Here is a 16,707-nt window from a genome sequence, read left to right as displayed (position 1 = left end):
ATTATTTCAGGAGGGCTCTCTACCAAAGATCACCCTGCCTGGTCAGGGTCGCGACAACACGCAGGACATGGACTCAGACCAGGAGAGTGTACGCAACATGTGCTCTGATAACAGGCGAGGCCAAGCCAAAATCCGTAGACACACTCTGCCCCCCATCCTGCACGAGCCTGAGCTGTAAGGGCACAGCTGATTTTATATAAACAGCAAAAGTCACAAAATGTACATATTACAATAGCAAAGTTAATTTCTCCATTTGTTCTATTTTCTTTTCTGTCAGCGACAATAACAGAGTTTTCAAGAGCAGCCCTCATGCCAGGCAGTTGAAAAACTTGTCTGTAATGACCCCCCTTCCTATCCACATCAACGGCAAGGGCAACAGAGAGGTGAGGACTTTTCTAACTCTACTTATAATGAGCAGCATTCGCTCCGACTCATTCCATTTCAATAGCTGTCCCTGAGAGGTGCCTCGTGCTGTGAATGAATACAGCTGAGCTGCGTCAGGTGTTGCTTTTGACTTCAAGCCATACGAATTCCTCTTTAAATTATACTCACATATATATTCCCTCAACAACTTCATTTGCAGCCCACGCACCCACACAATGGAGAGCTGTCATGAGTATTCTCTCTCAACTCTCAGAAGGATATCTTTGTACGGATAGAGCTAACAATACATTTTCAAAGATTCATCTGCAAATTATTTTCAAAATTAAATGGTTCATCGTTTGGTTTGTAAAATGTCACAAAATATAGATGAATGTCCATCCCAGCTTCTCAAAGTCCAAGGTGTTTACATAGCCAGTCCAAAACAATCATTTTGAGAGGCTTAAAACTGAATTGTATGACATTTTTGCAAATAATACATGTTTTCATCTTTAAGAGGTTATCACCAGGCCTTTTAGAAGACAAGTAAAAAAGTATTGAAATGTAAGGAACATTTCTGCAAAATTACAATTCACCACCTGGTCCGTCCTGTTTTTTGATTAATTAAATATATAATTAAATATCCATAAAATATTTTATACAAAAAGTATTTATAAAAGTAAGGCACGGACCGTAAATTAACTCAATGATAAAAAAAAAACGTGTCTCTGAAGTTAAAGAGATGGGAACCACTGAGCTAGACTAATGGATGCAGCTCTACATATTGGTTCCAGGTTTAAGGAAACATTACCTCCATCTAATTTCCTCTTGTGTCAATGAGTCAGCAGTGTGACTCATAGACGAAATGAGAAAGAGTTATGAATGCTAGAATCCAAGTGCCCTATTCAAAGAAACATGTCATTTCTGAGAGGTACAGAGTTGATTCAGATGGCTCTCAACATGACCCTGACTGAAAGCAAAGTGACTCTGTGACCACCTCTGGATCTCATGTCTGCAGCTGCAGCCTCTGGCCCCTGAGAGCTCTCTGAGCTGCACCCACAGCATCAGCAGCCACCTCGACTCGTCCCCCGAGAGCAGCGAGGCCGGGGCGGAGGTCGCCCTGACTCGAACAGGTAAGATAACAGAATATATTCAGGACAGGTTAGTGGAGCGACAAAAGATATCATTAATGAATTGAGAATGTTCAACTTATAGTCTTTTAGCACATACAAATATGATATGAAATTTTCATTAATTTTCTTTTTCAATCTCTGAACAGTTAGCTGTGCCCATAAAATGTATTTTTTTCTTAAGTAGCCTTTAATGTGTGATACAGTGGCTCAAATATAAATCCCTGTGTCTCTGCAGAGCGGCAGCAAATCCTGAAAGGGGTCCAGAACATCGTAGTAAAAGCAGCCCGTCGTCGATCCAAAGCCCTGGAGGCGGACTCGTTACGGTTACCCCCTCCGCCCTCCCCTCTGGACCCCAAGAAGCAGAAGAGCAGCCTCTCTTTGAGTGAGGCCGCCCCCAGAGGTTTGCCGATGCGACGCGGCAGGCAGCCCAGCCCTGAGCTCAGACACGCCACCTCGGACGACAACCTGTCCAGCAGTACGGGGGAGGGGCCTGGCCTGCAGGTGACCTGGACGCGCCCACGCAACCGCCAGGTCCCGATCAAAAACCAGACGCCCCGAGAGGCGGACTTTGAGGCTCGCCGCAAGAAGAGGCGTTCTCGCTCTTTCGAGGTCACTGGTCAAGCAGTGAGTATTTTCCGAATGATGCATGCACAGGAGACAATGATGTATTAACATGAAATATGAATGCAGAACAAACAAAGCAGCCATTTCTTTATGGCCGTTAAGGGTAAGAAAAATTCAGGCAAATGGCAACCAGCCTCAATAGACCATATCAGGGTGTGACATTGCTCAAGGATGAACTGAGCAAACCTAAAACTAAAACTAAAGACGTTTTTTGGCCACATCCCAGTAATGCATAATGCTGATCATGACACTTTCACACAAGATTCCTTAAAGTATAATAAGGTGTAATAATGTTTTATGTGGGATGACAAATGTGTTTAATAATTAATAGAGGCTTCCTTTAATATTTGAATTAGCTTAGTAAAATCAAAGCAAATTGAATGAGTAACATTTTAGTACAAAATAAGAAAAGCATGATATCATTTCTCTCTCTTCTTGTTTACAGCTGCCTCAAACAAAGACAACCACAGCTCAGAGGTTCCGCCCTCTGGACAGCACATCAGACCCCCATCTTCACAACAACGGGCCCCCACAGGCTCCCATGCTCCGCCCCCAGTTCAGAGGGGTCCCTCCTCTCGCCAAAATCAGGGCACACCACAACATCCATCAAACAGGTGAACCACCTTCACTGCCAATGTAAACCAAGTATTGTCCTCAGTAACAAGTTTGTATTGAGTATATTTTTTATGTTCCTTTCTTTTTACAGGCTCAAACACAGAGCCCTCCACAGCCCACATGAATAACCTGAAGCGGGGATCCCAGCTGCGGCAGCCCCAGCCCCTCCTCTACATCACCACCACAGGGACCGGGGCGCAGCGCACACGAAGACACTGAGCCAGCACCCCGAATTTATCCTCAGCACCAGCACTAACACCCAAACCAGCCCCCCAGCCCAGCATTTAACCCCTGAGTGACCAACATCAGGCAGGACTGTGAGGCAGTATGACTGAGACACCTCCACGCAGGTCTCCTCTGCGCTTTGCTGTGGACACTGAGCAGCGGCTCTCTGAGAGCCATCAGCCTGCAGACGCCAAAGATTGTTCAACATAAAGTTCTGTTCGGTTCTGTCCAGTGTTTCCACTTTAGCTTGCTGTCGTGCTAAATTGTGTTTGGTATCCTCAGGTCAGGATAACGTCAAGCTCACTATGAATGCAACATTGTACTAATGTTTGTGCGTTATGAGAATATATGGTTTGGTAATGTTCAGTGCATGTGATAAGGGCCAGCATTGAGTTAATGGGGAATCATTAATGACTTTGTAATGGCAATGTGAAAACTGCATAACAGGAAGTGGCCCCACATCAAATTGTTTCAGTATCTTGTAGTGGCGTCCCGATTTAATGACACGCTCATATTTCAGTTAAAAAATCTTCTTGATTGTTGTGCCCGTCTGGATTCAAACTCAATGTTGTGTTCTCACACGCCCGGGGTTGATGCCTTCTCTTACCCAAACATGACTGTTTAATGTCATGTCTGTTTGTGTAGATGTATAGTACCACAAGTTGCTTTTCAAGAGTAGTTGGCTGTTTTTAATGAAATATTTAACTGTTGCCTTTTCTTGTATTTTGTTGTCATCGACATTGTTTTCATAATTACTACTTTCTATGCTTTATTTTGTACATTTTTTTTTATTTGTACCTAAATAAATTCAAAGAAGATGAGAAATGTTGCTCCTTGTTTCTCTGGTACAAACCCATTATTAATTGGCTCCATTTAAAAACACTTTGATTGCAACCAATGAAAATGCGGGACCAGAATTAAAATGAGTGTCAGTTTGTAATTGTATTTTTCTAAATAATGAATCTGGGCAAATGAATATTCTCCCATCTGTTACCATGACATTTCTTAGTCATTTCTACAGCAAAAAACGTTTACTCACATTATGCTTTCTGCTAATTGGATGTAATATTCTAAAACGTCCCCTAGAGGGTGAACAGTCACATATGGGCTGAAGAAATTCAGCATCCAAAGGAAAGTAGGCCATCTGATGGACCATTTCTGCACATTTGTTATCCTAAAAGAGGAATTTGAGCTGTTATCTAGCTTATTTGAGCATTTATTATTCAATTTGGAGGATTATAGTCATTGTATGGCTGATATTGAAAGTTGCATGTCCTATTTAGGATTAGGATTGTTTTGAGTCCTTAAATCTGGCATGGGCACCCTCGCCTGCACATATAATTGTAATCACAAATGCGTGTACATTTTATGAGTGAAAGGGCGATTTTATATATAAGGGTGTTCGCATCACTTGTCAAACTGTTTCTTCCATACTGCTGCACCAAATGCAAAGTATCTTTAAGTAAGTATATCATTTTGCAAATGGTTATGTACGCACTTATATGTTTGAAATAGACTTCGATATATTTGTGTATGAAAACACTTGTGAAATAAGTCCGACAGGAAAAAAAAGAATATTTTCATCCCATTGTATATGAAAAAGACTACGTCGGAAATCCCGCCTCCTCTGAACTACTGACGGCATTCCTAACCAATGAGGAGTCACATACTTCAAGATTGATGTGTCAATCGACCAATCAGCGGAGAGATTACGGCTCTCGGGCGGTAGTGCACGTACAGCTGATTTGCAACCCGCCGAAGCCACAGCAGAGAAGGAGGGAAAATGTCGCTGGTGTCGATACGGACCGTTCTAGGATCAGTGGCCTTTTAAGAAAACTCTGACGGCAGTTTGGTGAGTGGGGCAGCCGTCACTAGTTGCATCTTAGGTTAGCGGTTACATTTGGGCAGTCCCGTCCAGAACCGCTATAGTTTATCCCGTTTTGTGCAAAGTTTCGGGCCTGCCGTTTAGAAAAACCCAGCAGCAGCCGCCCATGGCAGCCATGATGAATGTTAGTTACGATAAATGAAGCATTGTTGATATAATGCGTCGATAGTTGATAAGGTTAGCTTTTATGTCAGCTTTTTCCTTATAAATTAATCCTACAATTCAAAATGAGCAACTGTGGTTATTAAATGTTTCCAAAATGAAGGAAAGTTTTCTTGTTGAATGATATATTCGAAAGTTATTCATTTGTACACCAGAGCTGCACATTCTGAGCGCGAGAATTAAAACGAGTAATTACTGTAGGGGAGAGTGGGTTAAGTTGAGCCACTTTTTAGTTATGCTGTCCTCTAAGCAAGGAGAAATGACACATAGTAAAAATGAAAACACACCTATAATTCAGGATGTCTCCTATCAATGGCAATGATAATAATTAATATTTGATCAAGGGCAGTGAAAATATTTCTTCTTTAAAAAAAAAAGTATTGTGGCTCAACTTGCCCCGGGTTAGGGGTAAATTGATCCAGGTCAGGGGGTCAATTTAACCACTGTTCAAACCTGGGCATACCTTTTCAAACCTGGGCATACCTACAACAAATCTTAAAGGTAACTATAAACAATAAATAACAAACCAAATACAAGCTTAGTTTTTCAAATATTTTTTATATAAATTTCGATTGATTGATTTTTTTTTAACATGTTAAAAGGAAAAGTAATCATACAAATGGTGATACAATTTCATACATCTTACCAATCAAACACAGGGTAAATTCAACTTTAAATGTAGCCTACAATGAGCTCTTATTATCAACTTGGCCTACTTTCATTACTTTCTCCATTGAAAAAATGGCTCAACTTACCCCAAGGCCCATGGTTCACTTTACCCCATAGCCACCATTTTAGAAAAAATAGCCTAGCATTACAATTCAGTCATCTTTAGCTTAATGATTCATATGGTTTAATACGCTGCCAACACATCAACATATACAATATGTGTTTAAACCTGGATACTTTTTTTTTTTACATGACAGCCGATATAGCTGACATCTAGAAAATGTACTTTGACAAGCCAAAAACCTTTTTAGTAAAAATGTTTACTTACCAGACCACAATGAGTATCTCTCTTTCACAGGCAATGATAAATGGGTGGAGCTTGCATAATTTCTGGTCACTTGATTACAACTATAAGGCGTTGCCTGGTTACAGGGGGTGGTTCAATTTACCCACTGGCTCAACTTACCCCCTTCTCCCCTATATGTATATATACAGTCTATGCCATTGTAATCAAGCGCGTTTAGCATGGGCTGATTCTCTGCGCCATTTATAACTATATACAGTTATATACTATATTTTTAAATTACATTTTATTGCGTGGTTACTTGGACAGTGACAGGATACTAAGTTGTTCTGAAATAGATATCCTGTTTATACGTCTCGTCCCAATCTCTTCTTTCAGCACTGGCTGCGAGTAAAACAGACAGCAGGAGTGATGTTGACACAGAAGCTGACCTTTTTAACTTGCCTGCTTAGCCCCTTTGCAAGGTCCAATTTAAACACATGCCATGCCAGGCGTACATTTTCCTTTTGTATGGTGCGTAATTCACCTGGATGGGTTTTTCTCACCGAGAAAATCATATTCCTGCTGTGTCTTTTTCATTCGATGAATACAATTAAAAAATATGTAGTGTCATTGTGACCCTGACTTCTACCAAACCACATTTACGTAAACTCACTTTGGACTCACTTGATTTTTCTTGTTCTCCAGATAACACTAACTCTTTCTTTATCCCTCAAATTAATGTTCAACCTCTATTCATACTTTTGCACATGTTCCATCATGGGCTTGTATTTGATAAAAACATCTAGTAAAGTCTAAAGAGAATAACATTGAAAAGGAACACAATTAGATGACCAGAACCACGTATCAATGGTGTTATTGGTGATTTGTATTCACATTTGTTTAAAACAATTTATGTTTGTATATAGTTATTTTACATGTGTACAATTTGAAATACTGCAGTCTAAAAAGAAAAGTCCTGGATTCAAAAAGGTTACCAATGTATAAGTGTTTGCATATAGCCTAAAATGAGAAATTCAATTACTCAGAACATGCAGAACTCATGCAGAACAGCTCAAATCAAAATATAAATAATTTAACTGGATTATAATTATGGATGTGTTCATCACTTAATGTTGTAGCTGGGTTAGGGTAACAACATTTGGTACAAAATCCTTTTGCCTTTTACTATTCCAAAACCAAATCAGTAATTATGGGTGAGTTCTCCGAAAACAATTATTATCATAGCTTCTAATGGATTGACTTTGACTTTCCCACAGGCGAGTTAGTAATTATAATGTTGTTTATTTATTATAGATTAGTATCATAATTAATAAAGTCAACAGAGCTTTCATTTTGAATGTGAAGCAGCTCAGTGAGAAAATTAGAAATGAGTTGGTACTAACCAGGTTTTTACTATGTTCTTCTTTCAGAATGAATCCTCTGCTGTGATGTTTCCATGAAGGATAACACGCTTCCTGATACTGCACAGAAAGTGGAACGCTCTAACAGTTTCAAAGTGGGAGGTTTATCTGTACTGTAGGGAGAGTCAGTTTACGTTTCCTTGTTGTCTAGTCAGCTTCAGCCATAACAATTTAAGAACAGAGGAGGATACTGTAACACTACATGGGCCTCGAAGGTGACCTGATCTGATCATTAAAGCCTCTGGAGCCTCCTCCCTCATCTAGAAAGGTCACATTTCAGCAAAGACATGGACCCAAATACTCGGGTGGTGGGCCTGGACGCCCAGGGGAACATGGTTTTCACCGTGGTCAAACCCGTAATGGGCATCTTCCAGGTGGCTTCAGAACAAACTGGCAATGTGGCACATGGCAGCATGGGGCTCCAGGGTTTATCTGAAAGCACATTAATTCTCCCTCAAATGCAAGGCCAGCTTGACCAGAACCAGATGGAAATGCACCATTTACAGCCTCTTATTCAGATGCCACAGATGCAGGTTTCTGCCCCAGAGCAGACAGAGGTTGTGCCCCAGAATCAGGACCCACCTCCAAACTCAAGCACAAATCCAGAATCTGCAACCCACATGCCTTTTGCTGAGGTGTCGTCACTTCTGGATCCCAACATGAAAGGATCTAAGGCTCGTAAGTGGCCAGATATGTAATTGAAAACATTGTACTTTTCAAGTTTAACGCATTTATGATTGACATTATTAAATACTATTAAGTCAATGCTGTGCTGACTCCCCTCCTACTGTCTTGATCTGTTTTAAGGGAAATATCTAATCTCGTATGATGAAATCAAGCGACGCCTGCAGGCCCCGGAGAAGATGTCGCTGCGCTCCCTGGCAGCGTACACTCGGGTCAGCAGAGGCCCGGCCAGCAAGAAAACTCTGCTGGAGTCACTGAATGTTCTCGGCCTCACACCAAGCACAACTACCTCTGTTTCTTCCTCTTTCTCCAAACTCACTGAAGGTGACACAGATCTGTTAAAGGATGTGTAAATGTGATGTTGCTAACAAGAAAGCAAAAGCCTTAACTGTGTTTTCATTTGTGTATGTGGTAAGGCGACACCCGAGCACTGTGTGACGATATGAAGGACTTTTCCCATGACTACATCGACTACAGCAACATGGCTAAACAACTCATCCCTGAGACCAACACAGTTCAACACTGGTCCAAAATAATTGAAACTAAGTACGTACTACATGTCCTCGTCATAACCTAGCCTTCAAGAAATGTGGATAAAGACCATAATAACACACTTTGTTTCCTTAGGAACCACCTGGAGGACATGAGGAAGTGCTTCATGGACCCGGTGAACAGCGGTGCGTTTGATAACGTCACTCACGGCCTGGGTCTCGGTATGTTGGACGCAGCCCTGGACATGGTCATTATGGTTATCGAGCAGCAGATCCGGATCCTGTCCGGCGCAGCGGCATCAGACCCCGCTGACTCCGCTCCGCCAATGCGCCGTATCCGCAGGCGCCATCGAAAATCCCGCCCGAACGACATTGAGTCCCCTCACAAGGCGTCTGCTGGGCTCAACGAGAAAGGGAAGGTCATTTCGAAGGGCAAAGCTCGAGGCAAAGCCAGGAAGAAGATAAGTCAGGAGAGTGCAGCTGTTGTTCTGATGGAAACCCAAGCAGAGCAGTGCCAGCCTGATGATGCGCAGGGTAATGTCCTCACTCTGGTGTCTGTTGGATATGAGACTGTCTCCAGTGGGCTCAATACAACAGGGATAGTTGGACACAATGTCACATGACCAGTCCAAAGAACCAATTATAGCAAACACAGGCTCTGCACACTCTGTGAAAAGAGATCCCAGCTATGGCGGGCTCTGAGCATCAACGTATTATGTTACATCTTGAAAAAAGACTTAAAGGAATAGTTTGATGTTTTTGGAAATGCTTTCCTGCAGAGTGTTAGATAAGGAGATTTATACCACTTTGTTGTCAGTCCGTATTCTAAACAAGTAGCTGGGAACAGCATGTGGTTAGCTTTACTTAAAGGCTGGAAACAGGTAAAAACACTTAGTGTCTGACCAAAAATAACAAAATCCACCTGCCAGCAACTGAAAGTCCACCCAATTAACACCTGACATCATATTTGTTAGAACCACACACTCAAATCTGAAGTGTAAGTGGTTTTACGGTTTGGTATTGTGTTTTCTACACTTCTTGTACAGAATAAGTCATGTTCAGTGAGCCCTAGCAGTTCAGATTTAATTTAATTTGGACGAAGCTGTTTCCACTCTTCATGCTCAGCTAAGATAACGAGCTGCTACTACAGATTTAATTTACATAAATGAATGTGGTTTCGATCTTCTGGTCTAACTCTTGGTCAGGGCCGGACTGGGATAATAATTCAAGCAAGGAATCTTACATCAACCCGGGCCAATCCTCACATTTTCACAGACCTTGTACTTGAAATGTATTTTTCTGGGTACTGTTTATGCCAGTAAAATATTATTTCGTTTTTATTTTGCTACTAAAGAAAAATCTGCCAAAAAAAAACCCCAACAAGGATAAAAACGTCTTCAGTTTAAAACATTCAACTGCACTTCAATAATCAATGCATCAGGAATAATTAGTTGATTTTTGAGCATTCTCGGAGTGTTTATTTGACACCAGGCATTTCCCTAGAGCTCTGATTGGACCTTCGTTGACGTCATGAAACTCTGTGTTAACGGAGGCATAGCATTGATGTGTGGAAGCCATGTATGAATTAAATCAGAAAACAGAGTCAACTAGGGAGAGGAGTTGGGATATTATAGTGTGCTATACCATCCCTGGTAGCATGTGTTTTTTAATACTCTCTTAGTATTACATTGAACAGTAATCCTGTCCCATGAGTAATTGGCCAGTATTAAGCTGTATGTCTCTTTTAATATTTTATTTTCATTTAGAAATGCAAAATGAAATGGGTAAATCAATAGCACATTTCCCTACCATCCCTTTAAGTGAATCCTCTGTTTATTTAGTAGCAGGTTTCATATATGTGTAGTCTAACTGAATGCAGTTCATCTTTTTAACTATGCTTTCAGTGAGAAAGAATTCAGATGTTTGTAGACATGTTGAACACTGAGGACCCTGCCTGTGCTCAGTTGTGCCGCTCATGATTTAGAACAGATAGTATCAGAGGTCTGGATTGTATTTTCTGATGGTGGTTCAATGTCTCCCGTGTCCCTGTTGTATTTATTGGTTACATTTCCAATTGAAACTATTTTTGTTCTGTACTAGATTGTTGATAAAACCTTTTGTTTTGACTGGAATCTCAGGATTTGAGTAAAATATAAAGATTGGATTTTTATAACAAACTCTCGATGCTGTTATTGTCTTGCATTTAGCCGTGCCTAAATAGAGAATGGCTTCAGATAGAATTTAAAAGTGATTGCATTGTTTTGAGTTTTGGGGAGATTTCTTTTTTTCAAATGCAGACGTCAGAGATGGATAATATTCACTTATTAACAAATTGTAATGATGGGTCAAATTATCATTTATATTAGTTGAATTATATAGAGACATCTGGCTTAAGAGTTGCAGTACATCTTTGTTAAACATTTTAGGAAACATGCCTTCTAATAATACACTTGTGTACAAAAACGGATGCCAGTTTCCCACCTGTGTTGTTTCTCAGAATTACTCTAAGCTTGCAAGGCATTGTGGGAGATGTTAGGGTGGTAAGAATACAGCCAAGCACTAATACCTTAACTGCTCTCACACCTACAGTACACACATGCACACCCAGGGAGGGGGGGGGGGGAGAGAGGAGCTTTAGGGAGGATTTGCTCGTATTAACCCTGAGAGTGGACAGGGCCAGACAGAGTACAAGGAAGACAGACTCAACAGGCGTGTAAACAGACATCTGTCTTATTTTGCACACGACAACAGGGCAGCAGTAAAGCGAGAGGCATGTGTAGGTTAAGTCGTTTCCTCAAATCAACAGCTAATGACTCCAAAGACCGACACAGCAAGAAAGAAAACTGAATATGTCGACCTGAGAAAGTTTCACCGGGAGATGGAGCAGAATGGGACACCCTAGTATGCCACCCACGTACAGCTACCCAAGTCCCTGCAGCAAGAAAAGTAGATCCAGCCAAATACAACCCTACACACCAAACGGTAAGTAGAGACGTATAGTTGATGAGTTGATGTTAATACAGTAATGTTCATGCTTTATGTTAGCACATGGGACCTGCTTATGCAACCAGACGTATTGTTGGACAGAGAGCTACAAGTGTTTGTCCATTAGCCACACCCCCAAAGTGTGGCTCTGGGTCCGATTTGGAGGGACCATTTGTGGTAGTTTTGTTTTTAAGGCTTATGTCCTATGATAGCGTTGCAGCTTTCTACATACTATTTACTATTTTTATACCTCCATCATTAAAAAAATGCATGTTTTCTCACCATTACACAACAGTCAGGATTAGGGGCGAAGGGTTACCTACAATACACAGAATATCATGATGTTATATATCATTGTAAAGCTTGGACTAAATCTGTTACCAGTCACATGTTCCTGACCCCGAGGACAACATAATGTGGTCTTTGGCCTTTAACACCCCAATCTGGCAGATCCTGAATACCCCTCTAATTCACTGCATAATTATATAATGTGCCTATAGATATTTCTTCACAAACATCTTCAAAAATAGATATTTTACATGATTAAAAACAATCCAAGGTGTATATTTAGGGAGTGAAACATTCGATCGGTCAGTATACCACGTTGGTTGTGACTGAAATAACTTGCAACAGATAGCCATAAGACTTTGTAGACACATTTGTGGTCTCAAGAGGATGAAACCTACCAACGTTTGAGATCCACTGACTGTCTCAAAAACGAAAATAACTATTGGATAGATTGATGCCCTCCTTGATGAACTTTAAAACCTTTTAATATCTCAACATTTCATCATTAGATCAAAGTTTGAATTTGTCCAGTACCTTGGTTTATGACCAAATATTTGCTTAAATAATGACACACTCACCTTCCTCTGTTGTACGCTGTTTAGTGTTTATTAGCACGTTAGCATGCTGTGGTTGTTTTGAAAGTAGGATGTATAGAAATAAATCAGAGCACCACACAATTATTGAAATTACTTGCATGATTCTTCACTCCTTATTCATAGGGATTCCCATTGCTTTTAAAGTCCCTATTGTATGATGTTGATGTGTTTATGAGCAGCCCTGCTTCTCTCTCACCCACCTGTAATAACTTTAGATTATTCCCACGCACACAGAATCCTTTCCTTATTTTCGCCCTGTTTTATAACTCTTAATACGTCTCCATTTCCCCAAATCTCTCTTCAGACAACCTGAACAATGCACTGGGCTCTATCAGAGTCCTGGGGTTGGAACTGATCGCACACGAACTTGAACCACATCTGAACACAGTGCTGGCCAACATTAAGGAGAGGAGTGAGTTCATTCCATTCTTAACATTGTGATATATCACGAGTAATTGTATTCCAGACTGTGCTAATACTCGAGCCTAGACTTAACACTTCATACTACAGCAGCAAATACATCAACACACGTCACAGAAATAACAAGTTTCCTTGTTGTTTTCTGGCCTTTCATTTGATGCTTATATTCCTGCTGCCACATGCAATGTACATATTTATGTCTTTCCATACACCTATACAATTCATAAGACATCATTCCTCCCACTCCTAGTGGCAGCTTTATCATAAGAGCTCCCCATTTTAAAACCTGGAGCAAACCGCACACCGCTGAGGGCTGAGAGGGGATCAGGTGTGTGACAGTTGTAAGTCCTCGCTAGACGCTAAGCTGTATTTGTGTCTCCCAGCAAAGAGCAGCAGGAGCATAGAGAAGCAGAGGAGGTAAAGGTGGGTTACAGAGATCACATTAACAGTGAGGCTGAAACAGATTTGATTCAGTTTGAACATTAAAGACACACATCTTATCGATATTCTTGATATTTAAAGCCTCATAATTCCTCGGCTGTGGCGTGTTAAATGACAGGATTACAACATGTTGTGTGTGACTGTGTTGTTTACATGTGTATTTCTGTGTGTGTCCAGAGAAAGGCGCTGCTGAGCAGGTAGTGATCAGTGGGATCTTGCCCATCCTGTCCCTGTCTCTGAGGAGCAGGGGGCCTCTCACTCTGCCCACCGCTAAACTTGTGGCTGAACTCGCCAAGGAGTGTAAGTTATTCAGACAGATCATTTATTAATACTTAGTTTCTTATTCAAGCCCTTGATTCTTAAAAGTACATTTCCTGTCAGTTGCCCTTAAGGCCTGCTTCTCTATTCTTTTCTTTTTACTGATGTGGTTTTATGTTAATTCATTGTTTGTTTGTTTCCTGTCAGCTGTGGTTCGTAAAGGTTTCGGTGATGCAGGTTTAGCTCCGGCTTTGCTGTCCGTGCTGACCAGTCTAGACCAAGAGCTGCTGCTTCACGCTGCAAGAGCCATCTCTCGCATGTCTTATGACAGCTGTGAGTACATGTCTTTAAAGGTTTCAATCTAATGCATCAGAATAGGAATCTGCTTCATTGGCTTTTCACACTAAAGGAATTTGCTTTGTTATTGGAAAAAATAAAAAGCAATAAAAGCACAATAGGGCGCCTTTAAAAGATAATAAAAAACAAATAAAAAAGATGTAGAATCAACATAAATATAGAATGCAAGGAAAAATACAATTACATAATTAAAAAAAATACGTTTCAAAAATATATTCAAGAAACATAAAGTGTTAAAGAATACAAATAAGTTAAAAACAATTAAATGTACAAGAAACATACATTTATAAAAGAAGAACTCTAGAATACAAATATGAAATAAAATGTTTTAAATATGAACAAGAAACATAAATATCAGATAAAAGAGAAGAAAATAAAAATACAATAACATTCGGAAAATGTACAATTGCGAAATATTTGCAAGAAACATAAGTTAAGCATAGAATGAAAATACAATAAAAATACGGAAAAAACACTTAAATATCAGAATTATACAAACAAAATGGATAATACAATAAAATATAACCATTCCCTTTTCCCCCCTTTTACATTTTTTGACATTATTCCAGTTTTTTTTCAATTGCTATGAAGCTCTCTTACATCTAAACAACTATCTTTAATTTTGTTCTATGCCTCCAGCCAAGCTGCAGCACCTGCTGCTCCGCTGGGGTGCGGTGCCTCGCCTGGTCTCCATCCTGCTCCGCTTCCCTGACAAGGAGGCCCTGGAGGAAGTGTGCCTGCAGGCGCTCTGTAACATCAGCGGCATGGGAGTGGCAGAGGAAGCAGGCATGGTCTGGGAGAGGGGTGCATCTGTGAGGCCGGGGGAGACTGTCTTTCACGGCGTTTCTCCTCACACCTGTGATTTTGCCTCTTCTGTGACTCTGGTGTGTGTGTCTCAATGGGCCCCGGGTCAATATGCGGTCAACATTGAGGTCTTCCAGCGCTGCTCCTCCTCTTTCTGGAGCCTTCACGGGAACAAACGGAATGCTGGTTGGTTTCCTTTCTCCAGATTGGGAAGCTTTTCTAATCTGTTGAAGATGATCAAATTCTCTACAAGGAGTGTTCCTGGAACCAAAGGTCTGAGGAATCGCGTGTTTCACACTTTCCTCTGACAGCTTATAAAACTCTGAAGAAGGGACTACTACAACCTCTCTGAACACTTCACCAATTATGGAATGTTTACACCTTATACACTTTTTTAAAAATATTTTGTCATATTCTCTAAATTGTTAAACGTCTCTTGTCTATTCCCGTTTACTTTTATCCGGCTCATGGCAATGTACATCCTCTCTGAACCACCTGTGTTACTAGAGTGGAACACTAGATGGCATGCATGTGCTTTGTGGAGACACATGTTTGTGTGCATTGCAATGCTTAAGAAATAGAACACCAGTTTGTGACTTGCACACATGCCTACTCAGATGGACTGAACTTGATAATGACAAGCTGCACATCTCAGTAGCTATTCTCAGATATTTACATAGATGTAATTGTGTTACTTTACCCTACTGTTGATGTCATAGTGTTGAATTGAGCGCTTGCTCTTTGACTGTAACTCTATTAAATACAAAGGCAGACACACAGATAGACACAAGTGTATCTATCCCCTCTCTCAATCGTTCTCCTATTTCTCTTCCTCTAATTACCTCTCTTATTGCTTCCCTCCTGCTCCAGGCGTGCCAAAGCAGGGGCACGCCCTCTAATCAATTCTTACTTTATTACTCTGGGAGCCACTTAAATAATTCATTTGATAGAGAATAGGCTTTGGAATTATTTACAGGTGGACAATAGGCCCACACACCTATTCTTGATCTGGTAGATGACTGTACACTTGTTACACAGAGTACAGAGTGGAATAAAAACATATTTACACAAGAGCATTATGGACAGACTAGTAGGAAGCGATATTCTTATAAGGTGACAGACTGTAATTAGTGCATTAGCGGCTGTAGTATCTTGGAAAAACCTTTTCAATATCAAAACAACGTGTCTAGGATGGCAAGACTAATTCCTGTGAGACAAGGCCCAGGAACAGTGCTAGAATTAAGAAGCTCAAACATTTTGAACCGGAGCAAATATGTCGGGTCCAACAAGTGTGCTGATTACTCTCAGCGAGTGCAGTTGACATGTTGGTTTTAAGGTTTGTGTAATGTGATCACAATTCAATTATAAAAATGCTGCTGGAAAAACAGAACCATTAAAGTGAATATTAAATATGTAAATGTTTGATCTAATGTCCTTCTGTTTTGACAGCTTTTATGTTGGATACTTGTTTAAGCCCCTCATGTGTAGCCAGGGGCGTAGCTGGGGGGGGGAGGTTAGGATGATTCCAAGGGCCCAGCACTGGGGGGGGGGCCCAGAGAACACTATTATTATCTTTTTATTAATATGGTTTTATTATTATCCTAAAGTAAGTTAATGTAAATGACTCAAAAGTATAATTGCCTGTATTAAAAAAAAACGTCCCAAAAGAAACAAACAGGTGCTTGTTACTCTGTTTGACAGAATGAGCACCCCTCCCTTCATTCATTGCATGGTATGGGCGCCTGAGCAATGGAGCAAGCGGAGCAGGTGCATCCCCACAATTGACCTTGGGGGAGCAAACGTGTGCTTTTGCACCCCCACTTTTTGATCATATGAAAAATATGACATTTCCCCCCCAATATATCACTGTAAACATAAGTGTGTAATTTCAATCGAATTAATAATACGCAATGAAAGAACTTGTGCTGATTATAGACACTTAATAGCGAGTTTTTAAGTTTCCAAAGATTGTGACCCCCCCCCCGCATTTCGCTCACAATGGT

At 40.7% G+C, this 16,707-nt stretch overlaps 3 protein-coding genes across 5 annotated transcripts in view; all 3 read left to right on the top strand.

The window, feature by feature from the left end:
• The window catches only part of kif19 (kinesin family member 19), a 35,106-nt gene extending 31,303 nt beyond the window's left edge, over window positions 1–3,803 (top strand). The window contains exons 15-20 of one of the 2 annotated variants that reach the window (XM_079657913.1): window positions 11–174; window positions 278–383; window positions 1,379–1,493; window positions 1,729–2,117; window positions 2,563–2,731; window positions 2,824–3,803. In XM_079657913.1, the coding sequence (XP_079514039.1) occupies window positions 11–174; window positions 278–383; window positions 1,379–1,493; window positions 1,729–2,117; window positions 2,563–2,731; window positions 2,824–2,951 (1,071 nt within the window). In that variant the 3' untranslated portion in view covers window positions 2,952–3,803. The remainder of the gene's footprint in view (window positions 1–10; window positions 175–277; window positions 384–1,378; window positions 1,494–1,728; window positions 2,118–2,562; window positions 2,732–2,823) is intronic. The other variant, XM_079657914.1, reaches the window with a different exon arrangement.
• An 847-nt stretch (window positions 3,804–4,650) lies between these two features.
• Window positions 4,651–10,732, top strand: LOC307024669 (uncharacterized protein). Its single transcript, XM_079658992.1, has 5 exons — window positions 4,651–4,809; window positions 7,390–8,058; window positions 8,188–8,388; window positions 8,481–8,610; window positions 8,692–10,732. The coding sequence occupies exons 2-5, from the start codon at window positions 7,668–7,670 to the stop codon at window positions 9,176–9,178; spliced, it is 1,209 nt and encodes a 402-aa protein (XP_079515118.1). The 5' UTR covers window positions 4,651–4,809; window positions 7,390–7,667; the 3' UTR covers window positions 9,179–10,732.
• A 330-nt stretch (window positions 10,733–11,062) lies between these two features.
• LOC307024952 (rap1 GTPase-GDP dissociation stimulator 1-A) lies at window positions 11,063–16,127 on the top strand. Of its 2 annotated transcripts, XM_079659473.1 has the most exons (5): window positions 11,069–11,537; window positions 12,729–12,836; window positions 13,463–13,585; window positions 13,751–13,876; window positions 14,540–16,127. In XM_079659473.1, the coding sequence occupies exons 1-5, from the start codon at window positions 11,444–11,446 to the stop codon at window positions 15,010–15,012; spliced, it is 924 nt and encodes a 307-aa protein (XP_079515599.1). In that variant the 5' UTR covers window positions 11,069–11,443; the 3' UTR covers window positions 15,013–16,127. The 2 variants fall into 2 exon arrangements, with proteins under 2 accessions (XP_079515600.1, XP_079515599.1); XM_079659474.1 differs by lacking the exon at window positions 12,729–12,836 and having other exon boundaries at window positions 11,063–11,537.
• Window positions 16,128–16,707: the final 580 nt, after the last annotated feature.

Source organism: Notothenia rossii, assembly GCF_949606895.1.
Source record: "Notothenia rossii genome assembly, chromosome: 11".
Classification (NCBI taxonomy): Eukaryota; Metazoa; Chordata; class Actinopteri; order Perciformes; family Nototheniidae; genus Notothenia; species Notothenia rossii.
This window is presented reverse-complemented; position numbering and strand designations above follow the sequence as displayed.